The 27,955-nt window shown below is 42.4% G+C and overlaps 1 protein-coding gene across 1 annotated transcript in view; it reads right to left on the bottom strand.

The window, feature by feature from the left end:
• LOC144681500 (MICOS complex subunit mic25-like) overlaps positions 1 to 27,955 on the bottom strand; it is a 436,962-nt gene that overhangs the window by 212,305 nt on the left and 196,702 nt on the right. The window contains exon 6 of the mRNA XM_078543132.1: positions 7,356 to 7,426. Coding sequence (XP_078399258.1) covers positions 7,356 to 7,426 — 71 coding nt within the window. The remainder of the gene's footprint in view (positions 1 to 7,355; positions 7,427 to 27,955) is intronic.

The raw sequence follows: 27,955 nt of genomic DNA, 5'->3' as shown, positions 1-27,955 counted from the left end.
GTACTTAACTGTGTGGTTTAATTAGACGATGTCATAATATATAGTAATACATGGGAAGAACATGTAAAGCCATTAGAGAACCTGTTTAAGCAATTGCAGTGGGCTGGCTTAGTCATAAATCTGGCCAAAAGCAAATTTTCAAAAGCAAGGGTAACTTATCTGGGTCACATCATAGGACAAGGGCAAGTGTTGTCAAGAACAGCAAAAGTTAACGCTCTAATAGAATTTCCTATTCCTAAAACTAAATGAGAAATCCTGAAATTTTTGGGAATATGTGGGTTTTGTAGGAAGTTTGTGCCTAACTTCAGCACAATGGCTGTACCTCTCACCAACTTGTTAATATAACAGGCTAAAGTGGTATGGTCAGCAGAATGCCAAGCAGCCTTTGAAAATATGAAGGCAATCTTAATAAATTAACCAATGCTGGCCACCCCTGACTTTACCAAACCTTTTAAAACGGCAATTGATTCTAGCAGCTTGGGGGTAGGTGCAGTCCTATTACAAGATGATAAATTAGGGATAGAGAAGCCAGTAGGGTACATTTACAAGAAACTAAATCAATATCGGAGGAAGCACTCGATAGTAGAAAAAGAAACTCTAGCATTGTTGTCTCTTCAGCAATTTAAAGTTTATGTCCGACATGATAACAAAGGGCAGCATTTTCCCGTTGGCGTGCCCCCTGCGGGGCCCGCTCGCCAACATGTAAAATGACGCGCGGTGATGTTGGGGCGTGCGTCCCAACGTCACCGCTCATCATTCTGATCCTCAGTTAGGCGGGCACGCAGCGGAGTCGGCTGCATGCCCGCCGAACTGTCAAAGGCCTATTAAGGCCTGTTAAAAACTAACTAAATTACTTTACTGAGCTGCCCGTCCAACCTTAAGGTTGGCAGGCAGGCAAAGAGCCCAGGCGGCCTTCACATTTTTCATGAAACCTCATCCATGGGGTGGGATGAGGTTTCATGAAGGATTTACTAATTAAATGAAAAATTTTGAAAAAATTCATTGACATGTCCCAGCTCATGTGAATGCGGGGACATGTTTTAAAAGTTTCTTTTTCCTTTATTTAAATTTTAAAACCTTAAACTGATCTTCCTGAGGCGCCTCCGTGCCTCAGGGAGATCTCTGCGCTCTTTCGCGCGCATGCACAAAAGAATGCAGGGGAACTACTCTGGGAATTCCCCCCCCACCCCCTGCACAGGGAGCACTCAGCACTTCCGGGCGCACGTCACAATGGGCGAGCCTTAATTGGTCCGCCTCCAGTGTTCTCCCTCCACCTGGACCCCTCCCTCTGGCCTCTTACTTGCTCTTGATCTTTTCATTGAGGATTATCGGCATGATATCAGCCGTCTCAATTTCTCTGCTCCTCTCACCCACTCTAACCTGTCTCCTTCTGAGCTTGCCGCACTCCATTCTCTCAGGTCCAACCCTGACTTTGTTATCCAACCTGCCAACAAGGGTGGTGCTGTTGCTGTCTGGCGTACTGACCTCTACTGAGTGCCAACTCTCAGGCACTTCTTCCTACCTCCCCCTGGACCATGACCCCACCACTGAACATCAAGCCATTGTTTCCAGGACTGTCACTGACCTCATTTCCTCTGGAGATCTTCCCTCCACAGCTTCCAACCTCATAGTTTCCCAACCCTGGACAGCCCGCTTCTACCTCCTATCCAAAATCCACAAACAAGACTGTCCCAGTTGACCAATCATGTCAGCTTATTCCTGCCCCATCGGAACTCATTTCTTCCTTGACTCCGTTCTCTCTCCCCTTGTCCAGTCTCTTCCCACCTACATCTGCGATTCCTATGATGCTCCACGTCATAACAACAATTTCCAGTTCCCTGTTCCCAAACGCCTCCTCTTCACCATGGATGTCCAATCCCTCTACACCTCTATCCCCCACCAGGATGGTCTGAGGGCTCTCCACTTCTTCCTTTAACAGAGGCCCGAATAATCCCCATCCAGCACCACTCTCCTCCATCTGGCTGAACTTGTTCTCTCACTGAACAGTTTCTCCTTTAACTTGTCTCACTTCCTCCAAATAAAAGGTGTGACTATGGGTACCCGCATTAACTGAACTACTAAAAAAGAGCAAGAAGTTTCAATGGACGCAGGAGTGTCAGAAGGCATTTGACAGTTTGAAAGCTGTATTAACTACGACACCAGTTTTGGCAGTACCCAATTACGCCAAGCAATTTAAGTTGGCCATTAATGCCAGTGATATAGGCATTTGGGCCAAACTGTTACAAGAAGATGAAAATGGAATTAAAAAACCAATAGGGTGTTTTTCATGGAAGCTGAATGCTCAACAGGGAAGATATTCAACGACTGAAAAGGAGACACTGGGTTTGGTGTTAGCACTGCAGCATTTTGAGATTTATGTTGCAAACAATTCGTCAGAAACAATTGTTTACACAGACCACAATCCTTTAAAGTTTCTGGGCAAATTTTGAGACAGAAGTGCAAAGCTATTCATATGGAGTTTATTACTGCAACCATTTAATCTACAGATTTTACATGTGGCGGGATGGGAAAATTTGATTGCAGATGCATTATCAAGAGTTGAAGCTTAAAGGGAAAATTGGACATTTAAAACCTGGACACTGAACTGAAATGATTTCTGCTGATATGAAGGATTTGTATACATATTGTTATGTTAATGCATGCATCTGGTAATGTAATAGTGTAAGTATATGGATAACTATAGGAAATAGTATAAGATGGGTTAATAAAAATGGAGCCGTCTTTTTAAATTATGGCAGTTCATTTTTTTAATAAGGAGGGGAATGTCAGGAAGATATAATAATTCTCATAATGTTATTGGAATTTATTGTAACATAGTGGTATCCGTGTCTGTATGTGTGTGTCTGGCTTAACTGGATTAAAGGCAGCTGGTCTGAAGGCCTTGATGTAAACATGGGGGAAGTTTAGAATGTAAAGGACATTTGCATTTTTAAATAAACCAGACTAGATTGTTTTCAAAGGAGGGGTGAAATGTGTTACATAGCCAGGTGAAGTTTAGAAACAGTGTGTTTATTTTTTCCAAAGATTACTGGTAAAACTTAGTGCTATGAGAGATTTTTATTATCAAAAAGATAAAGTCCAAAGACACAGTGAATCGATGGGAATATGCATTCAAAGGGGAAAATATGTATAAATGAGCAAAGGCTGCGTGTAAGCGTAGGCATTTTTAAGATCTAACAAGTGTGAAAAGCCTTCAGTATCTATGCCTCAAGCTGCCGTTCTCAAACAACTGAAGTTAAGAAAACTCACTTTGAACTTGACTGGTTCAGGGTATCGCGTGTCACCTTGCCTGATTCTTTTAAAATCTCTGTTTTACTGTTGTCTTAACGAAAGTGTAACTGGGAATCAGATTAAGTAGGGGATTTACAAGTTATTATAGTAGTAACTTGCAGGCATATTTATGTGCTTAAAAATCATTTTCTTGTTAATAAATGTTTAATCTAGCTTGTAAAAACCTATAAGAATTGGTGGTCTTACTACTACTGAATTCAAGACATGCATCTCGAAATTTATACAAACTGCAAAACAAGTTGCGGCAGTTGTTTCAAGTTTTCCTTTGGGATTTGAACAACTCAGCATTTACTATCAGCTATGCCATAACAGTTTCCAGAATAGACTACTCACCAGAAGTGGAACCAGGAAGATGAGTGAACACTTTAACTGAGCTGAACTAAAAGGGCATAGTGAACAAGAAATGAAAGTAAAATGACAGGCAGCCTGACTCCAGTCTAAAAAGGCAGTTTAGTTGGGAGGCAAGTTGGAGAAAATGTAGTTGAAGAAGCAAGCTTTCAAATCTGAGGAACAGAGGTAGCCTACCCCACATATAATTAACTAGTCCATGGCAATTATTGAATAAAAGTTTTTTTCACGGCAATAGGGTCTGCAGAGGTTATATAAAAACTTGCTTTTCTTTTTATCAGGATTTGACAAATATAAATGTGTTAAACTTCCATCTGCTTCGCATATGCTCCATTTATGGGCCACAACACAAGTGTAAAGTTTTATTGAACACAGGCATTCACAAAAAAAGAAAACTACAAAGGCTGTGCAGTCTTTATAGCATCTATTTAAAATAAAAATAACTGAATACTGTTTAAAAATAAAGGTTTAAAGCACTATGGTCTGATTCACGTGGCTGAATACTAATATCCAGCTGCTAGAGGAGGCTCACTAATATAATTGTTGGGGATATTTCATTTCAAGCTGGAAACATAAAGTATTTATAGTACAGAGACAGGCCAGTCAGTCCAACTGGTCAGTGCCAGTGTTTATGCTCTTCACGAGTTTCCTCCCAACCCTCTTTTTTTTTTACCCCCATCAACATGTCCTTCTATTCCTTTCTCTCTCATGTACTTATCAACCATCCCCCCCTTGACATTGAATGGCATTGCCATCACTGAATTCCCGCAACTTCAATATCTTGGGGGTTACCATCGACCAAAAACTGAACTGGACCAGCCATATAAATACTGTAGCCACAAGACCAGCCAGAGGCTGGGGATTCTGCAGCGAGCAACTCGCCTCCTGTCTCCCCGAAGCCTGTCCAACATCTACGATGCACAAGTAAGGAATGTTTTGGAATACTTTCCACTTGCTCCAGCAACACTCAAGAAGCTCGAACCAGCCCACTTAATCAGCATCCCATCCAAGGCCTTAAGCATTCACTCTCTCCACCAAGGGCCGCAGTGTACCATTTAAAAGATGCAATGCAGCAACTCACCAAGGCTCCTTTGAAAGTACTGTCCAAACCCATGGCCTCTACCACCTAGAAGGACAAGGGCAGCAGATGCATGGGAACACCATCGCCTACAAATTCCCCTTTAAGTTCTGATTTGGAACTATATCATTGCTCCTTCGCTATCTTTGGTTCAAAATTCTGGAACTCCCTTCCTAACAACACCGTGAGGGTACCTAGACAGACTGCAGCAGTTCAAGGAGATGGTTCGCCACCACCTTCACAAGGGAATTAGGATGGGCAACAAATATTGACCTTGCCAGCAGCACTCACATCCCATGAAAGAATAAGAAAAAGTCTAGCTTACTCTCAAATGCATCTACGTGAGTTGCTTTAACTACACCATACAAACATACAAAATAGGAGAAGTAGGCCATTCGGCCGCTCAAGCCTGCTCCGCCATTCAATAAGATCATAACTGATCTCTTTGCTTCTAATTCCACATTCCTATCTACCCCCGATAACCTTTCATTCCCTTGCCGAACAAAAATCTATCTACCTCCGCCTTAGAAACGTTCAATGACTCCCACCTCCGCCACCTTTGGAGGCCGTGAATTCCAAAGTCACAAAGCCTCTGAGAGAAAAAAGTTATCCTCATCTCTGTCCTAAAAGAGCAGCCCCTAATGTTAAAACAGTGCCCCTTAGTTCTGGACTCACCCACAAGAGGAAACATTCTTTGCACGTTCACCTTGTCAATACCATTCAGGGTCTTACATACTTCAATCAAATCACCCTTTACTCTTCTAAACTCCGGTGGAAATGAGCCCAGTCTGTCTAAACTTTCCTCATAAGACAACCCACTCATCCCAGGTATCAATCTATTAAACATCCTCTGAACCAGCTCCAATGCATTTACAGCCTTCCTTAAATAAGGAAACCAAAGCTGCACGCAATATTTGAGAGGCGGTCTCACCAATGCCCTGTATAACTGAAGCATAACATCCTTACTTATGTGTTCAATTCTTCTCATAATAAAGGATAGCATTCCATTGGCCTTCTTAATTACTTGCTGTACCTACGTACTAACTCTTTGTGACCCATGCACTAGAACACCTAGATCCCTCTGCACCTCAGAATTCTGCAGCCATTCTCCATTTAAGTAACACTCTGCCTTTTTATTCTTCCTGCCAAAGTGAACAACTTCACATTTTTCTACATTATACCCCTTCTGCAGATTTTTGCCCAGTCACTCAACCTATCTATATCTGTCTGCAAACGCCTTATATCCTCTTCACAACATACTTTCCTACCTATTTTTGTGTCATCAGCAAATTTAGCTACCATGCCTACATTCCCCTCTTCTAAGTCGTTGCTTTAAATTGTAAAAAGTTGAGGTTCCAGCACAGGCCCCTGCGGGACTCCACTCGTCACATCCTGCCAATCAGAGAAAGACCCATTTATGCATAAGCTCTGCTTTCTGCCAGCCAGCCAATCTTCTATCCATGCTAATATGTTACTCCTTACACCACATGTCAGCGAGTTCCACGTTCTAACCAGTCTCTAGATAAAGAAGCTCCTCCTGAATATTTTGAATTCAGCTACCAAATTTCGCCCCCCCCCCTTTCCTTCTCATGACTCTGCTGCATCTACCCTCTGGAGGGCACCCTCTGTAACTTTGCTGCCTTTTGCACATGAACTCAGGCAATGAATGCTTCTGGACCACGTGGGGCATCACACCCAAACACCACTATCCTTTCCTCTTCCAACATCCTGACATGCTGCCTTTCTAGCAATGAACAACAAATTGGAGTGAGCACACTGGTTCATTTATTTTCCTTTCCTAGTCCAAAGGAGCTCCAACCATTTGTAGAGCCTCTACTGATGCCCCAGCTGAGATCTGTTGCTTTAAGCACTGACTGGGAGTCGAGCTTGGGACACTCCCAGTCTGTATGGCTCCATGTCAAGTTAGGTAGTTGTTTTTCTCCACCAGGCCATTGGAAGTGGTGAAAATGAAGCTTCTTAGCCAATTCACACACACTGCAGTAGTATAGTCGTTGTGCTTCTGGACTAGTAATCCAGAGGCTTGAACTAATAAACAGAGAATATGAGCTTAAATCCCACCATGGCAGTTTGAGAACTTTAATTCGGTTCTTAAAAATACTGAACAAAAAAATCTGGTTTCAGTAAAAGTGACCTTTAAGTAGTCAAATTGTTGTAAAAATGCAACTGGTTCACTGTTGTATTTTAGGAGAACAAATCTGCTGTCCTTACCCAGTCTGGGCCTATATGTGACTACAATCCCTGACCATTGTGCTTGACTCCTAAATGCCCTCTGAAGTGACCTAGCAAGCAACTCGGTTGTGTGAAATTGCAGCAGTTTATGAAGAAGTCTTACCATCAATGTTCCCAAGAGCAACTCGAGATGGGCAATGAATGGCGGCCTAGCCAACAATGCCCACACCCCGAGGATTAATTAGAAAAGGGTCCAAGTCATGTTGAATAATCCCAGCACCCGACCGCAGCTGTGCCGATTACTGCATGCCAACCAACCTACCACCGGTAAGTCACAAATCACAAAATCAGCAATCCAAGATTCTCTGCCTTTGACCCAGTGCAATATTTCTGGGCTGTGCAAACAGTCCCTATTTAGAGTACTTACTTGACACGGGTGTCTGCTATTGTTGCCTCTTCATCAAATTGTACTGACGCAAGCCTGTAGTAGTCCGCATGCTGTAAGAAAGTGAATGCAGGAGTTATTATTTGGTTTATTGTACCAACAGGCAGTACTGCATCAAGTTTCATTGGAAAAAAATGTTAATCAATATTTCACTGACACATGCCTTCCTTCGACATCGGCTATGAAAATATTAACATAATGAGGCCCACCAAGATATAAATCGAGTCAAAGAAAAACCCAGACCTTGTATATCACACAGCATGCCAGCAGCAAACTTTGGGCCATAGAAAAAAAACAGATCAGCAAATTAATAACAGAATTAGCTATTTAAACTACAAGAGATGCTTTTCCTAACTTACTAAGAAAGTCCATGGAAAATACAATCTTGTATCCAACTAATTGTGAGGAAAGGTTATAAAAAGTTGGGGCTCTTCAGCCTTGAACAAAGGCGAGAGTCTTATCTAAGACACGTTTTTTGCTGTTCCCATGATTGTTCAATTATACATTCTCGCTCTCCACTCTCTGCCCCATTGAAGACAATGAGTAGTGATTGATGAGGGGGTGCTAGCAGTCAAGGCTGAGTGAAAGGACTGGCACAATAGGCTGAATGGACTCCTGTGCTATATCATTCTATAATTTCAAGTGGAGAAGTATAGTTTAACCCTGACTGCTATTTTGAATTGAATGATGACTGCAGGACATGGGGACATGGGTACAAAACCCAGGAATGAACGGCTTAACATATGAGGAATGTTTGAGGACTCTGGGTCTATACTCGATGGAGTTTAGAAGGGTGAGGGGGGATTTGATTGAAACTTACAGAATACTGAAAGGCCTGGATAGAGTGGACGTGGGGAAGATGTTTCCATTAGTAGGTGAGACTAGGACCCGAGGGCACAGCCTCAGAGTAAAGAGAAGACCTTTTAGAACAGAGATTAGCCAGAGAGTGGTGAATCTATGGAATTCATTGCCACAGAAGGCTGTGGAGGTCAGGTCATTGAGTGTATTTAAGACCGAGATAGATAGGTTCTTGATTGGTAAGGGGATCAAAAGTTATGGGGCAAAGGCGGGAGAATGGGGTTGAGAAACTTATCAGCCATGATTGAATGGCAGAGCAGACTCGATTGGCCAAATGGCCTAATTTCTGCTCCTATACCTTATGGTCTTATGGTCTAAAACGGTAAAGGCACATTCAGGTCTGACATCAGGAAGTAGTTCTTCTGATAAGGAGTTAGAATGGTTTGGGTCAGGTAGCGGAAAGAAAAGAAACATGGAATCATTTAAGAAGAATCGGTTTCAATGGTAAGATGAGACAGATGGACCAAATGCCCCCTCTTCTCTGTAGTCTACCTGAAGTTTACTCCATTAAGAAACACCTCCAACCCCCACCGCCCAACCCCTCCCCACTAAATGGGGCTAGCTTTCTAAAGTAAGCCACTGAAACAAGGTATTCCTTTACTCAGTACTGACTGCAAGCACCCCCTCAATCACTGCTCATTGATTTTGATGGACGCAACACAGAAGGAGATCGAGAAACTAAGTACCATTGGTCAGCACTGAAAACAGCAAATTAAAAAGTGGCCTTTGTGAGGGGGTAGCTGCTACATGGCGGGCATCTAATTTTAAATAAAAATACATTCCAGACACGGGATTTGAAATTAGTTTTTTTCAGGCAAATATGTCAAGGGAACACCAGTGAAGCTTCTGTTCAAACACAACGCTCTTTCATTGTGTAAGTGAGAGAGAGGAGGTTCTGGGGTTAATACAAGGCCCTCAGGCCCTAGACAAAGGAGTCTCAACTTGTAGCTAAAAATAACAGAGCAGTTGGGGTCTTTTAACATTAGGATAATCAACAATACTGCTGTTTCCCTTTTTTAAAACTGATTATCGGGCCATCGATAAATCATAACCTGATCCTTAGTGAGCAGTACAGAACTTTCAAGCTTCTGAGAAGCTCCCTTTGTTAGATGATGAAGTGGCCATCGTCGAATCTGGGATAAGCACTTCATCACCCAAGGAAAGAAACCTCTAAGGGTTCTAAAACCTGGTGTGCAGTTAAAAATGGGGAAATTCAGGCATAAGATAGTGGTTTTAACATTACTAGAGGTTACTTAGGTAACGCTATTTAAACTGCAGAAATGCATTGTTTATTTAGAAACCACTCACACTGGTTTGCGTGGTATTGCTTTCATAATGTGATCTTTACACAGATAAATGTCAAGGCTGATCAAGATATTACACACTGCTGAAGTCATGCTGTCATAATTTTAATTGCTGCTGTGAAAGCAATTTTGTTTTAAATTGAAAGATGGTGCTGTTTAAAGTATTGGGCAAATAGGGGAGGAGGTGCACATGGGACAGCCCCCATGAGTGATGGAAAATGGATTTTGATTATTCTAGTAAGTACATCATCACAGAGGTAATGGCAGTCATGTAATGTAAACTGTAACAAATGGTAGAGTAACAGAACTCATCTTCCCAAATGAACAAAAGCTATTACATCAGGTTTCTCCCCACCACCCCATATTCCCCTTCAGCCCAGACTCTGACTGGGTTATGAATCCTTGGACTCTGAATGCACTGCTGTATCTTGCACATTGTTCCCATTTCTGGAACCTCTTTCAGACCTACAACTATCCGGGTACTCTACATTCCTCCGATTCTGGTGTCCTGCATATCCCCGATTTTTACTGTTTCACCTTCAGCTGCTTGGGCCCTAAGCTCTGGAAGTCCCACTGTAAGCCATTCCGTCTCTCTATCTCTCCCTCCCTTCTTTAGGCCGCTTCTTTAAACCTGCCTCTTTGACTAAACATTTGGTCACCCATCCTAATAGCTCATGGAACCCAATGACGAATCATGTCTGATTACGCTCCCTTTTCACGTCTTGAGGCATTTTACCATGTTAAAGGCGCTATATAAATGCAAGCTGTTGCTCAAGTAGCCATCTGTCTTGTGTGGGGTTAGTTGCTGAATGTCAGCAGTTTATAAGTGTATTGGCAGGGCCCTTTCAACATTCACCCAATATCTTCGATGGCGACCAGCAATGGCAAGTCCAGTTGATTTTCCATCTTCTAACCCAGGGACACTGAAGCTAATTATACAGCACCAATTGCTGCTATGTCCCTAGCTCTTCTTTCTTCCTACAATCTACAAGTTTTAAAATCAAACTTTAACTTGATCACCTCTAAGCCTCTTACTTATCTTGTTTTCCCTTCTAGACTTTCAAACCTTAGTGGCACTCTGAGCTATGAGCCTCGCCCCTTAACTTGGTCTCGTCCCTATTGACATCCATATCGGGCATAAAAGTACACAATTCCTTTTTTAAAGTTTCTCATTTCCCTTCTGCTGTTGTATTTACGTCTTATGGCTGTAACTTAGCAACATGTGAACCTACTTTTACATCTAGACTGGTAGTTGATTTTGAAAACATAAATGAAACCAAAAGTTCAAAGAGGCCAGTGGGAAAATAATAATGAAACTTTACTAAAGTAAATTGGTGCCAGTAGATTCTCATAGTGTTTCTGGTCTGGGGAAATTTAGTGCGATATCCAGCATTTAAAGAACTGCTGAGAAAGAACAGGGAAAAAAAATTAATGGTCTGTTCATTAGTTTTACTTTTATGGAAACCTACATTTAAAGGTGTCATAACAATCAAAGATGAGAAAGGTTCTGCTTCTCGTCAAGATTGTTCCTCTCATACGCAAAACCTTTCAGATGAGCATGCAACTGTTTTTAATGATGATAATAATTACATTTATGTAACTCCTTATTACAATATAACATCTCAATGTGTTTTAACAGTGCAGCACATTCTGAACCGGCAACTCCCAGGAACAGCAAAGATAACAGTTCATTTGTCTTTGCTTCTAGTTGAGGACAGGCAATTGGCCAAGATACTGGGTGCACTTGCTGCCCTTCTTTGAATAACACCAATGGGATCTTTAAATTGTCCCAATAACCAAAAGGGCATGGAACAAAAACAAAAATTGCTGGAAAAACTCAGCAGGTCTGACAGCATCTGTGGAGAGGAAGACGGTGTTAATGTTTCGAGTCCGTATGACTTTTCATCAGAACTAAAGAGGAATAAAAATGTGGCGAAATATAAGCTGTTTAAGGGGGGTGGGACAGGTGGAGCTGGATAGGGAGCCAGTGATAGGTGGAGTCAAAGGAGAGATTGCCAAAGATGTCATAAACAAAAGGACAAAGGGGTGTTAACGGTAGTGATATTAGCGAAAGGATGTGCTAATGGTGACATTAAGGTAGAAAGCAGGATGAGCAAGTGACAGATAGCCCTAGTGGGGGTGGGGTGGGGGGAAGGGATCAAAATGGGCTAAAAGGTGGAGATTAAACAATGGATGGAAATACATTTTTAAAATAATAATAGAAATAGGTGGAAAAAGAAAAATATATATATAAAAATATATAATAATTATTAGAAAAAAGGGGATCAAAAAGGGGGTGGGGATGGAGGAGAGAGTTCATGATCTGAAGTTGTTGAACTCAATGTTAAGTTCAGAAGGTTGTAAAGTGCCTAATCGGAAGATGAGGTGCTGTTCCTCCAGTTTGCGTTGAGCTTCACTGGAACATTGCAGCAAGCCAAGGACAGACATGTGGGCATGAGAGCAGGGTGGAGTGTTGAAATGGCAAGTGACAGGGAGGTCTGGGTCATGCTTGCGGACAGAACAAAGGTGTTCCGCAAAGCGGTCACCAGTCTGCATTTGGTCTCTCCAATGTAGAGGAGTCCGCATTGGGAGCAGTGAATGCAGTAGACTAAATTTAGGGAAGTGCAAGTGAAATGCTGCTTCACTTGAAAGGAGTGTTTGGGCCCTTGGACGGTGAGGAGGGGGGAAGTAAAGAGGCAGGTGTTGCGCCTTCTGCGGTTGCATGGGAAGGTGCCGTGGCAGGAGGTTGAGGTGTAGGGGGTGATGGAGGAGTGGACCAGGGTGTCCCGGAGGGAACGGTCCCTATGGAATGCCGATGGGGGGTGAAGGGAAGATGTGTTTGGTGGTGGCATCATGCTGCAGTTGGCGGAAATGGCGGAGGATGATCTTTTGAATGCGGAGGCTGGTGGGGTGATAAGTGAGGACAAGAGGGACCCTATCATGGTTCTGGGAGGGAGAGGAAGGTATGAGGGCAGATGCACGGGAGATGGGCTGGACACGGTTGAGGGCCCTGTCAACCACCGTGGGTGGAAAACCTCGGTTAAGGAAGAAGGAAGACATGTCAGAAGTACTGTTTTGGAAAGTGGCATCATTGGAACAGATGCGACAGAGGCGAAGGAACTGAGAGAATGGGATGGAGTCCTTACAGGAAGCAGGGTGTGAGGAGCTGTAGTTGAGATAGCTGTGGGAGTCGGTGGGCTTGTAATGAATATTGATGGATAGTCTATCACCAGAAATTGAGGCAGAGAGGTCAAGGAAGGGAAGGGAAGTGTCAGTGATGGATCATGTGAAAATGATGGAGGGGTGGAAATTGGAAGCAAAGTTAATAAATTTTTCCAGGTCCAGACAAGAGCATGAAGTATGGAGACAAGTTTAGCACCTCATCTTAAGGACAGCACCTCCAACAATGCAGCATTCCTTCAGTCTGGCACTGGGTTAGCCAGGGACTCAAATGTATAGATTTCTCACTCAACTGAGCCAAGGCTGACGTGGTACTGTACCTTGCCTCTAATGAGATACAAGCATTTATCATCCTTCCGATAAAAATAAAATCCTTCTAATATATCTGTTTGAAATTTAATTTTCACTAACTAAATTGATATCCTCTGATCCCACTGGCCTGACTTTTTTGTATTATTCTGGATTTAGCTTATCTAGACTATTTAATATTTCATATACAAATTCTGCCTGTTAACTACCTTCTCAGCAGAGCCGCAAGTTCTGTAATCTTTTCTTGTACTCGGGCCCTTTACATCAGATCATTCTTCTTGTCTTTCTTTATATCCTTCCCAAAGAAGGTACTTTATATTTTGTAGTGTGATGACAAAACTGAATAAGTATATTACAAAGGCCAACACAGCACCGGAGGCTTGTACTCCATCATTCTCACCACATATTCATCCTATTGTCTGGTCAATGAAAGGGGAATCTATTGCCATTCCCAGGAAGTTTTCAAACCAACCTTGCGCTAATTCTTGTGTTCTCCTTAGAGCAGAGAAGGTTAAGAGAATAGAGGTGTTCAAAATTATAAAAGGGTTTCAATAGATAAATATGGAGCAACTGTTTCTACTGGCAGAGGGGGCAGTAACTCGAGGACATAGATTTTAGGTAATTGGCAAAGGAATCAGAGGCAAGATGAGGTTTCAATAATAACTTTCAAACGGAAATTAGATAAATCATTGAAGGTTAAAAATTTGCCAGGTTATGAGGGGAAGAGCAAGGGAGTGAACAGATCTGACAAAAGCACATTGGGCTAAATGGCCTCTTCCTATGCTGTATTGTTCTATGAATCTATGATCCAAATCCCTCTGCAATTCTATTTTCTAAATTAAACTGCTCTAACTTTGGTGTCATCTGTAAACTTGACAAGCTAACAATTGGTTTCAGCAGCCAGGTTACTTATGTAGATTAGGGCCAAATAGTGTCCAAACATTAATCCTTCAGAACGCCCAACAATACCTAACTTCCATCTGATACCTCAGTGAATGGGCCATACCATCCAGTCTATAAATCACACTGCTGGTGACAAAACAAAGGATGGTTGTAGTTTTCTTCAACGTTTAAATATAGGGGTTTGATTTATAACTCTGGTGGCTTTTTTGGTTCATGCATTGCTCAGAACGGCCCGGTGTTATACAGATCAAAAGGGCTCAGGTTTCATTCATGGCCTGTACCAAGTCATGTGGTCGTTAGTCAGCGCAGCAATAGAGGCATGACAGCTGGTTACAACACCCTTGGGCTAGGGAGTGGATAAAAAAAAGCAGCCAGAGCTCCCACTCCTGATCCAATAAACTGCTGGAAAGTTGCGTGCTTGTGGAAGTTGCGTACTTGTGGAAGTTGGGTGAGGACAGGAGCGAGCTCAGCTGTGATGCTCCAGATGATCAAATAACCTGCGATACTCCTTCCCATGACTCACACACGTGAAGAATTGCCAACTGGATGACGGTTTTGGTGCTACTGCAATAAGTAACCCAGTATGAGCCAGCACTTTCTGAAGCACCAAAAATTTGAGAAATAGTACAATAAGAAAGAGTATTTTTCAAACTTTTAAGATGTGTACTTAAAGGGCAAATACTTGGCCTTTACTGAGGGGTTTCTGAAAGCTGCAATGATGCTTATCAATTGCAAAATGTATTAATTTGTTTCCCTTATATTTCAGCTTGCTTTCTGCTGTGCGTATTCCGCAGCTGGGAGAGTCTTGATGCTAGAGCATTTTTTAAAAACTTATGCCTGTCTATAACCTCACTGCCCAAAAGGAGATGTGAATATGGGTAGTTAGCAGGTCCCAAATATCCGTTCTCTCTCCCTCTTCCTCCTCCCCCACCAAAATTAGAGGATGGCGGTGAAGTGCTCCACCTAGTGTTAACTTCTTTTTAAAAAAAAACTGGTCACAGTCGCTGGATCTTCCAATCTCAGCGAGGGCGTAAGGCAGGCAATGTTGTGTCAGCCGCCTGTTGCACACGTCGCCCAGTTTTCCCTTCCCCTGAAGTTACTCCCCTCAAAGAAATGTGGCTCGTCACTCCAACATTGCACACTGTTGTGGAAAGCTGTTTAATTTTTGTGACGTCCAGTGCAGTGTGTTGATTATAACAATTTCTCTTCTGGCTTTGGAGTAAAATAGAGTCACAACTTGTAAAATGCTGCAAAAAAAAAACTGATTTACAAGTCAACCTGTCAGTTCATTAAAAGTGGAGATGGAAAGATTAAAGTTTCCCCAATTTTTAATGAGATAGGCCATCAATTGTTCAGAAAAAATAACTTCCATCCCTACAAAAGACCAGACCAACAGAAGGCTAACACATACATTCCAGTGCTTTTGGTAACTATGAGGAGAGGAGAATGCAGGAAATGAGTTCCAATCATTCTTTAATTGAATCTATACTTGACAAGTAAATTATGAATAGTTGTCAAGGTTTGTGTGGTATTACGAATCTTACAAATTGTACAGTTCTTTACAGACAATTTTCATTCCCCCCCCCTCCACCACTAAGTGAATCCCTAGAGAGGCCAGGAGCGAATTACTGTGGAGAAAGAGCCACAACTTAATTCCAGCGCTGGTATACAGCAATAAGTTCCAGCAGCTTTGGAATGCGGTGCTTTTATGTTTTGTAACGTTTTAAGAAGATTGAATCCGTTTCTAGTTTTAGCAATTGTGCAGGTTTCTGAAATTAGAACACTTGTGCATTTATCATCCAGTATAATGCTGATTAGTGAAAAAGACAAATATACATTAACAATTAATAACTAGGTTTATTATAACTGCATTACTGAATGGCAACTGTGCTCTTTGAAGAATAGCCCTCAGATCAAATTATGCCCCCCCCCCCATTTTTATGAGTACTTCCTAGTTGGGTAGAATTGTAGCTCTTATAAGTCCAGGTTACTCGAATGAGCGTTTTACAGAAGTACAGACAAACTCTCGGCACTACCCATATCCAGCTTCCTGTGAAGCCCCTGACTGTTGCATTCGGTAAATCTACCAACAAATGTGGGAATGAGCCTTACAGAACCTAAAGGTCTGAGGTTCAACAATCTTTGTTTCTTTCTTCATAGATGCTGCCTGACCTGCTGAGTGCTGCCAACGTCTTCTTTCTTATTTCAGGTTTCCAGCATTTGCCAGTATTTGGTTTTGTCAACAACAACAACATACATCTATTTGGCACTTTTCACATCTCAAAACATCATGAAGAACTTTGCAGAAGTGGTGGAAACTGAGCAGCAAGTAGAAAAGCGTGGTCAGAGAGGTAAGATTTAAAAAGGAGTTTTGAAGGAGGGGACCGAGAAGTAACAAGTCGAAGAGATCTCGGGAAAGAGATCCAAATTTGGTTCTCGGTCAGTGTAACAATAGGTGATCTCAGCTACAGCAGGAACTGGCCGCCACAAAGGACCACTGCAATTCTCAGCTCAGGTGCAAGCAGCTCCTACCCCTGATCACAATTCGCTGCAGCTTGATTCATTCAGGAGTGATAGAAGGAGAAACTTAACTTTCCCTAACTTAGGGGGCTCGCCAAAAGGTGGGATGCCAATTCACCATTGGACAGTCACAAATGAGCAGTAGATGGAGCGGGATTGATGATTCTGGATGGTTTCCCAGAAGGAAATAACAGTTCAGGCCAGTAGTCTTATTTCCCAGTTTTTACTGGTGTTCCATTTTAAAGTATTCAAGGCCAGTTCAGACCAGTATTCTTGTTTCCCAGCTTTCACTGTTTGTTCCTTCTGGGTTTGTCTCACTCTGGATCTTATTAGATTCTTTCTGAGTCGCTACGTTCAGGAGGGGAGCGGGAGTGAATTGATGGGCGAGATGTGTAACACGAACAATAGCAATTTTCCAGACAATTTATAATGATGATTCTGAAAGTGGTATGAGGAAAACAAATGAAGCCAAAGATTATTTATTAATTCACAGAGCTGGATCAATAACAATCAATCCTTCTAGGAAAAAAACATAACTAGGGTAGACATGCTCTTGCAATACGCAAAAGGGAGGGAAGCCTATGAGGCAGAACAGAATTGCTAAAGTACTTATTCCCTGCACCTAATGTGCTGCTGAATATATATCTTCAGCTCCACTAAAAATGCAGCCTAAACCTTAACCGCGCACAATCTTTAATGGCGATACAAGCTAATAATACATTTTGCTGATTCGACAAATGAAGCACCAAGATTTCCAGCACAAGGTGTCATTAGTGAAGCTCCTGCAATGAAGGCTCATTAATAAAATTGCGCAGCCAGCCTCTGTATGTACTGATGCGGTATATGAATTTCTAGGTCAGCTCTCGTCAATATATTAGCATTTGAAAAGGATGGCCAGAAGGATCATGAATTTAGCAAAGGCAACTATTTGCTTTGGGTCTCTAATATGTATTTTTGTTTGTTGAATAAATCATAAAATGAATGCCACAGTGTGACGGATGCTGGATCTGCACGAGTGAATTTCCTAGCCAGGGAGCTTTTGCTCTCAGCTACATCATGTCAGGGAGGTGCTTGGCCATTGTGTCTGGAGTACTGTGTTCAGTTTTGGTCCGTGCTTTACAAGAAAGACTTACGAACATTGGAGAGAGTCAAGTGTAGAGTGCTGGGGGGAGGGGAGAAGAGGGTTCAAATGGTCACTATGTGCGTGGTCACTGTATACCAGCAAGTTAGTGACAGCACACCTAAAAAATAAGGCTTGCTCAAAATACTATCTTGAGGGCTGACAAGAAAGCAAAGGTGGCACTGTTTGAATGGAATTTAAAAACGTCTTATTTTCAATTGTATGTCAATTAACTCCCTCATACCTCGGAACTCTGCAATTACTACATGCTAATGCCCTGGTAGTAATGTAGTGAAGCTTTTGGCAGGAGAGAACCTTTTCTCCATCTATAAATGTCCCACCAGTTTCCCCACTGTAATTTTGGAATTAATAGTCCTGTGTGTCCTTTCCTGATCACCCGGCTCTTTGTAAATAAAATCAGAAAATGCCAGAAATACCCAGAAAATCAGGCAACATCTGTGGAGAGAGGAATTGAATTAACATTTCATCAGAACAAGTCATCGGCCTGAAAGGTTAGCTCTGTTTGTCTCTCTCCCTGCAGATGCTGCTTGACCTGTTGCGTATTTCCAGTATTTTGTGTTTTTATTTCAATTTTCCAGCATCCGCAATATTTTGCATTTGTATCACTGCTCCTTTTAAACCATGCCATGGTTTTCTGCTCCACCAAGAGCAGGGTGACTTCCTATGAGGAAAGGAGATACAGGGCTATGAGCTTCGGAATCACAAATGCGGAAACTGGCGGGAGGTTTAGGACAGTGCTTCCCAAACTATTTTCCAATGTGACGCCATTTCAACACTTGAAAATTAACATGATCCCAGACGCCAACAGAAACAAAAGAGCAATAAAGCAGCAAAGTAACATTCTGTAAAGTTCATGTATTATAGATCAAATTATAATAGTACATCATAAAAATATAAAAATATTGAGTTTTAAAGAACTGTGTAAAAATATTAATATTCTATGTACTCAGGTAGATTTCAGCAAAGCTCTCCATATTCCCTGGTGACAGAAGACTCTGTGAAGGCCTTCTCCCTCCACCCCCAAAACAGTTTAATCAGCCCCTCTCTCCCTAGCACACACTTACACAAACACACTCCCCTGTTCTCAAACCTCCTTTCCCCCCCACTCCCCAAGTAATTGCTCTCAGTAGCCCTTCTTCCCAAACCACCACCTCCCATTCATTCACTCACTCAGCAGCCCTTTCGTGTATGAACTTCAGTGCTGGTGTGATATCAAGTACATAGGCCATACGTCCAAACGACTGGCTACAGTAGGAACTGGCCGCCACAAAGTCAAACAGCATGTTCCTTTGGTTGTTCGTAATAGGCAGAGTACAGGCCGTACTCAGCTAGCCCATGCTTGCAAAAGCCAAAACGAAACGTCTACTGTTAGATATGATTCTGCGATTGGGCAGCACTTGCTGAACAATCCTGAGTGTGTCAATAACCACACTAACAACCAATTTAAGATAATCAGTCGAGCTCATAATGTGGCTCATTTATGCTTGCTAGAAACACCATCCGTTCATGCACAAGGACCCGTTCTCTGCAAACAAAAGGAATAAATTTAAACCTGCACCTTTTTTGAATTACCCAGGAGCTCGGGGAGCCTACAGTTCCCCATCGCTTACTCTATGGCAATGCCTTGGCCAATCAGAGTCGAATTGCCAAACAGTCAGCACCCTTTTCTCCTACAGTATATATTGTTGTGATCATTTGAAATTTGGCAATCTTACATTTGTCTTGATGAGTGTAAGATAAACAGATTTTTTTATTCATTCATGGATGTGGGTGTTGCTGTCTAGACCAGCATTTATTGCCCATCCCCAATTGCCCTTGAGAAGGTGGCAGTGAGCTACCTTCTTGAACTGCTGCAGTCCATGTGGTGTAGTTACACCTACAGTGCTGTTAGAGAGGGAGCTCCAGGCAACATGTCCCTCTTTTCGGCAAGAGAAAGTGTTGTCTAAATTTCCTGTTTCTTGCAATACTTTCAAGAGTCCCCTAGTGTTCAAAACCCGGTGACCCACAGAAGAAACTCCCTGGGTCAAAATTATTCATATCCTGAAAATCATGAAAAGTTTCTCTCATGTCTATTGATGCCACCATTCCTCACCCTAACAATCTTCCTCCTCTTCAAAATTCAAAGGTAACCTTCCCTCATGAGTCAGCCAGCAAGGGAGCCGGACATCCTTTGTAATAAGTAACACACCAGAATTGCTGAACAATCTGATGGTGAGAGAACATTTTGCCAATATTGACCTTAATATGATTGAATTTAATATCTGGCAACCTGAGGAGGGAGGGAGAGGTGGGGAGGGAAATAGTTGGGGGGAGAGTTCAAGGGGGGAAAAGAGAGGAGGAAGGAGAGAAAAAAGGGGAAGGTGAGAGATAAAAAGAAGAGAGGGCAATAAAGGGGACAGGATGGGGAGAAGGGAGGGAAAGATGGGAAATGGGAGGGGGAACAAGGAGACTGGGAAGTGGGGAAAGGTGAGAGAGAGAGATGTGTAGGAGTAGAGATGAAGTAGGAGGAGGCGAGGGAAAAGGCGGAGCAGGAAAGTAAGGAATGGAAAGAGGAGCATATTATGGAGAGAAGGGAACAAAAGAATATGAGATAAGGAGAGGGAAAGAGGTAATGGTGAAGGGAAGGAGGCAAGTGAAGTTTGAGTTTGAAGTTTTCTTAATGGGTTGGGGAAGTTGGTGAGAGGGTGATGGTCAACAGAATTTAATTCCTCCTGGCTGTGGATGGAGGGGGGATTCCACCTCCCTATTTGTGTCTTAGCTGAGGGGGGCAAGCAGTGTAATTGTAGGCAGGACTCACACAGACGAGAAACCCGAATTCAACACGGTCATTTGAATTTAGTTCTGAGTTCAAGCAGGCCCCATTTTTACACTGCTCCAACAGCCTTAACCCACAGTGTGGAAGTCATAAACTGATGGAGTAGATGTAAATGCCTTTGAAGGGTGGATAAGGTCTGCTTAAGTAGTGTGATCTGAATTTTTAAAAAATCCCCTGCTCTTTAAACTTTAAAAAATAGGCTTAATCTATCACAGTTTTAAAAAGTCTGCTGGACTGCTTTGATTGACAGGCCATCTGGTGTAGGCTCCAAAAAAACATGATCACCTGTTCCAGTGTTTCAATAAAGTTCTTCGTTGACATTTCCCAAGAGTTGTTATTTCGTTATTATGAATGCTTGGCTGAGTTTCAAAAAGCTACAATTATCTCAGCAGGGGGTTCTAAATTCAGTTTGATTGACAGTTTAAAGAGGCTATTAAAGGATTTGCTGTCTTTGATGTGGTTACTGAATATAAGTGTCTTTGATTTTATAACTGATTAACCACTTGAGGATATTTTAAAGTTTTGAATGGGTTTTGTGAATGGTAATTTTGTTCCCTATCAAGTGTGTATGAATGAGAGCTGTATCAGATTGCTAGAATTTTTTTTCATCTACATGTGGCTCCTGAGGTCTACCCATGGTGAGACTGAATGAGTTGCCATGGAGATGGTATTGGGATATGAGGGGGTGGGTGAGGAAATGCATTGGCATGGAGCTGGCATGAGGGCTGGGTGGGGGCACGAGTTGGCATAGAAGGGGCATGTGGGGACATGGGGATGAATGGGGTGGACGAGGGCTGAGGGCTAGAGGGCCTAACACCTTCTGAAACAACTGGGACAATAACCCAGAGAAACAAAGCCTGCCTTCTAACTAGCCCACCTTGCTACTCGCCCGCTTCTATGGCCACCTACAATCTCCTTCCAGGTTCGACGAGCCCAATTCTATACCACTCCTCCCCAGAGTGAAAATTGGGTCAAACTGGGCCCTTAAACCAAGGCGGGTCTGCCAACACGACCCACCCTCTTTGTCAGCAAAAATCCAGCTTTTAGTCTCAGCTGGGCAGTGGTGTGGGATTGATAGGCAAATGGGGCAGGTGAGTGAGAGATGGAAAGAAAGGGGTGGAAATGGGAAGAGCAGGGGAGAGGAAGGGAGATCCCAGGCTTCTACTTGGGCTTCAGCCGAGGGGAGGTCCGTTGATTTTACCTGTTGTGCAATTCTGACCCAAGAGACATTTGAGTTTTATTTTGAGTGTGACATTTTGTTTTCCTGCTCAGATCTGTCCCTTATGAGGCCGTATTTGCCAAGAGCTAGCCAAGAGTTCCTTTGCTTTTCACGCATAATATTGACTTTATTATTCTTCTTTTGATGTTAATCACCTTGCATATTTTTAATGTGCTCTTTATTTTTTTAAAGTTCACATTTAGTTTCAATTTCATTTTTATGCAGCAGCATGTCACTTCACTTTGCTCGCAATGATACCTAAAGGTTGGAATATTGCTAGCACAAGTGCTTTTAATATATAATAGATTAAAGTAATATTCAATGAAGAAAGACACATTCCTTCTCTGATCTCGGCCTGCTGCCTCTCACATCCTTCTCTCTGACGTCTCTCTCTCCCTCTCTGTTGTAAGTGTTAACATTTCGGATTTCTGTTTCACCAAGGCAGCAAAACACAGGTGAATAGTTGGTTGGTTGAAAAATGTTTTTTTTGAAAATTGAAGTAATATTAAATTAAGTCATTTTTCTCCCCTCCCAACTCTTCTCCTTATCTCGCCCATCTTTCTCACCCTCTGTCCTCCCCCAGCCTCTGATCTCCCAGCCTAGACTTGATATACTTTCTGGAGTTTATTGAACACAAAATAAAGGCTATAATAGATCTGACCTGATAAACCAGCTTGAGGATACTATGGAGAAATAAAGGGTCTCTGTCTGATATTGTTTATTTGGACTTTCAGAAAGCTTTTGGCAAAGCTTACCATAAGATATTCCTAAAGCTAAACTAAAAGCTACCAGAATTCAAGCTAAAACATGGGATTGGATGAGATGCTGATTGAACAATAAAAGTGAGGGCTCATGACATATATGTTATGCTGGGAAGAGATTCTGACTAAGGGAAAATGCTCTTATGTATTACATATATATATAATATATATATATATATATATAAATGGCTGAAACACAAGACAGAGTAAATGTTAATCAAAATTAAATGTACACTTGTCAAATTTACCAATAATCTGAAAATGGTGACAACAGAGCCAAAAGATGCAGCTAAAAATCTGCAGAAGGATTTAGATGGGCTATACAACTGAACTGACCAATGGAAAATGACATCTAACACCAGTAAGTATAAAATGCTGCACATAAGGTAAAAAATGTGCATCATAAGTATGCATTAATCGCACTAAATTAACACAGGGACCCTGAGAAAGGGCCATGAAGATAATAGCAGGCATTGCTTACAACGTCAAGGCAACACAGCAAAGCAATTAAAAAAACCTGAAATTGCTAGGACATATAACCAACAGCAGCTTAATGCAATGGCAAAGATCTTTTTACTGATGCTCTAATCTGACCACAAGCTGCTAAGTTCTAGATGTTGAACTGATGAACAACAAAAAATACATGCAATGAAAAGGTTAAATCTGGAAAAAAAAGGCTGATTTTAACTGTGAAAGAGATCGTTCAAGAGAATCAAAGAAGTCTGGAGAGAAAGGAGCTAAACGAAAATAACAAATGGGAGTGGGGCTGCATCAAAGTATATCAATTATTAAATAGAATATGCAGGCTGGTTACAGAAAACCTGGAATTTTACTTCAAAGTCAGGAAGGTTGGAAGGGGTGACAGTGATATACAAATTTAAAACAGATATGTCAGAGAGTACTTCTTCACTCAAAGGCTGATAAATATTTGATATCATTTGTCAGGTGTGATAGTAAATGGGGAAAAACATATTATAGATCCTAAAATACACCTGGATGCTAAAATTAACAAATGAAGAGTGCAGGAGGAATGAACTTCAATGAATTGAGTGACTGCTTCTCATCCTGGACATTCTTTTGGTTCTAGATGTTGTCCTGCATTATGGGCCTTGATCTTTCACCTGGGTTTTACAAATAAAAAAGACTGCTTCACAGGTAGAAAGACTTGCACTTATATAGCACTTTTAATGACAACCAGATGTCTCAAAGCAGTTTACAACCAATGATGCACTTTCTGCATTGTAGTCACTGTTGTAATGTAGGAAACACGGCAACCAATATGTGCACAGCAAATTCTCACAGACAGCGATATGATTATGACCAGATAATCTGCTTTTCTCATTTTGATTGATGGATAAATGTTGCCTTTGTCATCAGGCATAACTCTTCTGCTTTTCTTCTAAATAGTGCAATGGGAACTCCTACATCCACCTGAACAGGTTGATGGAGGCTCGGTTTAATGCCTCATCCGAAAGACAGAACATCTGAGATTCCCTCAGTACTGCACTGGAGTGAGTGACCATTTGATTTTTCTGCTCAAGCTCTGGAGTAGGACTTGAACCTGTAACCTTATGATTCAGAGAGTAACTGAGCCATAGCTGACACTCAAGTACAAGAGTAGCCCAGAGCAAGCTACTCTCCAACTCTCCTCCTTGCAAATGATACAGTTAAAATTAGGAACTCTTTTGTGGGTAGCATTATCACCATGAACCATGCTGTGCAAATCACACAATGTTAACACATGCAGCAAAGAAAGCATCAGAGGCTGGTGGTAATCAGGCAACAACATGCAATCAATAATAGAAGAGGCACAAATTAATTTTTGGATGGGCAGTCAAGTAGTGCTCAATATAAATTAAGCAGAACTTGGGGGGGGAAGGAAAAATCAAAGCAGCATAGTTGCTTACCAAAGTGATCCCACTGTAACATGTTTAAAAAAACTATAAAAATATTTAGTGACTTTTTGATTTTGGTAAAAAAAAAGCATCTAATTTCACATTGCAAGCCTGTACAGACAGGCTGAGAGATCAAACCCATCTGCAGCCAGTACAGAATAGCAGCCATCTTATTTTGCTCCCATACGGAAGGAATGAAAATGCATTGTTAAGTGGAGTCGCCTGCCTCTGAAGCTATGATTGCCACCGGGTTCATACCTGCAGTAATGGAACAGTGCAGAAATAAAATACTGAGATGAAGGGTCACTGAGGCGAAACGTTAACTCTGTTTCTCACCACAGATGATACCTGCCCTAGTGAGTATTTCCAACATTTTCTGTAAAGAAACACTAGTTAGGTAACATTTAGGCAGCATTTAGCAGCACTTTTCCAATGTGAATGAGGACTCAGTCTCCTGTACAGGTTTTAACAAGAAATCACTGCAGAAATGCCACACTATCTTTTTTACATTTTCTTAAGTGAATTTAAAGAGAAATACCCCAATCGTCTTGGAGATAAATACATCACGAGTTTTAATGCAGAATCGTTAAGACCAGAAATTTCCAGTTTGATTTCTAGTCTGTGTTGGTTTAGCTTTGGGGCAATAATTGGCCTTAGTATCTCTCCTGGTGCTTTGGAAATGAAAAAAATAAACCCAAGCAGATAAGAGTTCCAACTCCTAAATTGCTTTCCTGTGACCCCTGTTGGAATGTGCAAATGTGCGGAAGTGAGAACATGATTGGTTTCAGCTTTGTCTGCTCAATGGATAGGATCGCCCACAATGAATGGCCAGAGAGGGACACTGACGTTTGAGCGTCCACATTGCAGCAAGTTTCAACATCTTCAGACAGGGGGAAAATGGCCAGTGAGGGGCACGGAAAGGCAGGAATCGTATAAAACACCTGATAATCTGAAAGAGATGTCAGAAGCTCAGCAGCAGCTGTCATCTGAAGATTACTTTTCAGCAAGCACAGATGGAACTAAAGTTACTGAAGAGTTTTCGATTCACTGGAGGCATACATATTTTTCAATTTTTAAAATTTTTTGAAAAATTATTATTGTTGTTTCAAGGTGATTACCTTTGAAGCTTGACCTGCTGATTATTTTAAGCATTTTCTTATTATACTAGTAACGGAATGGAGTCTAACTATACAACTGAGATTTCAGAGCAAGCAGGGCTAATATTTGTTCAGCCATGGCATCCATAGGCTTATCTGGAGGTAATAGAGGTGGGAGCTGAGGTAGGGATTGCCCCCATATGTCCCATTGACCATGATGTCTGTAAGATGGAGGAGCAGAAGTAGGCCATTCGGCCCATCGAGTCTGCTCCGCCATTCAATGAGATCACGGCTGATCTGATAATCCTCGATTCCACTTTCCTGCCTTTTCCCCATAACCCTTGATTCCCTCACTGATTAAAAATCTGTCTATAAGACAGATTATCCCCAAGCAGCCATCCCTGCAGACATAATGGCCCCTCAAAAATCTCAGGCACCCGGGGTGACTCAGGATGTAGAAGTCGTGGCAACTCCCAGAGTACCATGCACAAATGTACAGTATGTGCTTCCGGTGATCACATACCAGTCGCACGTTGATGGAATGATAGCGCTTGTGGTTTATAAATATTAGGGCCTACTGCCATGGAGCCTGTATAGCCATATGAGAGCAGTCTATTGCATCCTGCACTCTTGGGAAACCTGAGATGGCGGCGAAGCCGGTGAATCTTGCAGCCTGGCTATCTTCAACCAGAGCAAACCTGACATAATGATGGGCCTTCCTGTAAAGGACATCTTGACTTCCTTTATGCATCGATGTGTTGCGGACTGAGAGATGCCACACAGGTTGCCTGTTGATCATTGGAAAGAATCAGAGACCAAGAAATTGAGTGAACGGTCACTTTTAAAGCCAATGGCAGGGGATATCCTCCAACTCCACATGGCGTCAGGTCTTCATGAAGAATATGGCATATGTGATGTACCAGTTCTTGGGACAAGCGAAGACATGCACAGCATTGCCTCTTACTCATTTGTAAATAGGAGACTCTTGGATGATAAAGCCTAGGTCTGGCAAGTCAACCTCATTGTCTAGGTCTCTTCTCCTGACCCTCCTGTTCATGTTGTGGCTTTGCTTGACCATAGCTCCAGTCGCCTCTCCCTCCTTCACCTCCTCCAATACATTAGGACTCTGACAAAGGCAGTATTGAGCCCTGGATCCATATATACTTATGGCTTCTCTCAGAAAGGAAACATTGAAGACATTAATGATTCAAAGGGCAAGAAAGCAAAGCTCAGAGGATGACACGTTTGGAGATTGCAAGGATCCATATTTTTTCCTGCCCTACTTGCATGGCGGCTGATACCGCCTTGTCCCTGAGACACTGGCACACACATCGAGGTGACCAAGCTGGCATCGCAGATATGTAACATCTTGAGCATGGGATGCTAAAGTTTAAGCGAGATGACTGACCCAACCTAGCTCTGTGCTCCAATTTCTGATGTGGCATATTAATAACCAATCAGTTGCTCATGGTCAATGAGTGGATGCCCTTTGGCCCATTAGGATTGTCACATCTGGTAAACACGGGACAGGCCTTAATTGGTGGAATGCAATATATGATACAGCTGTGTCTCTTTCACTATTGCCTTCAATCCCAAATTCTACATTCCTATGTGTTATATTTGAGTTGCAGCAACTGTGATGTGTAGCCACTGAGTTCTGAGTAGCCCTTTAACAATGCTAATGAGATATTGGCTTTAAGTGGCTTTCATTGCAAGGAGGTCTTCGAGGTGTCAGCTGTGGCTCAGTTCATAGCACCCTCGCCTTTGAATCAGAGGGTTGTGGGTTCATGTCCCACTCCCGGAAACCAAGAACTGTGATTGTACTCGAAAAGAGTTGCAATCTGTGACTGTTGGTAACTCGAACGAGTTTCCTACAGGTAGGAAGTAGACGATAGAGATTTAATCCTCCTTTCTTTCTAAGCAGACACCTTGCTCACTCCGGTGGCAACAAGAGGTTAGAAGAAGGCCCCAGAAAAGCTCCCCTCGTGTTCACCCTTCCCCCGACTGCCACTCCACAGCCTTCCCTCCTCATTGCCTCCCTCGTGTTCACCTTTCCCCCGACTCCCATTCCACAGCCTTCCCTTCCCATTGTCCCCCACCTCGTGTTCTCCTTTCCCCCAACTGCCAATCCACAGCCTCCCTCCCTGTTGTCCCCCTCGTGTTTGTCAGCCCAACCTCTCGCCTCACAGCCCAGCCCCAGTTGAAGTGCAAGTCTCTGAAGGAGGCCTGCATGAGTACCACAGCACAGTGGGGTTCCTCGGGACAATGAAAGCAAAAAGAAGGAACGGCCCAACCCTACAGGTCCAGCAGAGTGGCATTCATCGAACAAGACTGGCACAGCACTATAGCAGGTATGTTTCACTCAACTCGAAGTTACCAGCGAACTAAGATCCGACTTGTGCACGCCACCCCTTTTCAAAGGGGTTTGACGCCGACGTAATTTCCCACTGGAAGATTGGAAGGCGTGGCAAGATTCCGGAGAGCAGCTGTTTTAATAAGCATTCATAACATGCTAGTGAATGCAAATGACTTTTGCGCCACTGTTCAGCGGGATAACGGACCCGCCATGAAAACACAGCT

The sequence above is a fragment of the Cetorhinus maximus genome, chromosome 6 (assembly GCF_964194155.1).
Source record: "Cetorhinus maximus chromosome 6, sCetMax3.hap1.1, whole genome shotgun sequence".
In the NCBI taxonomy this organism is placed as follows: domain Eukaryota; kingdom Metazoa; phylum Chordata; class Chondrichthyes; order Lamniformes; family Cetorhinidae; genus Cetorhinus; species Cetorhinus maximus.
The sequence above is the reverse complement of the archived record's forward strand: the minus strand, read 5'-3'. Positions and strand labels throughout refer to the sequence as shown.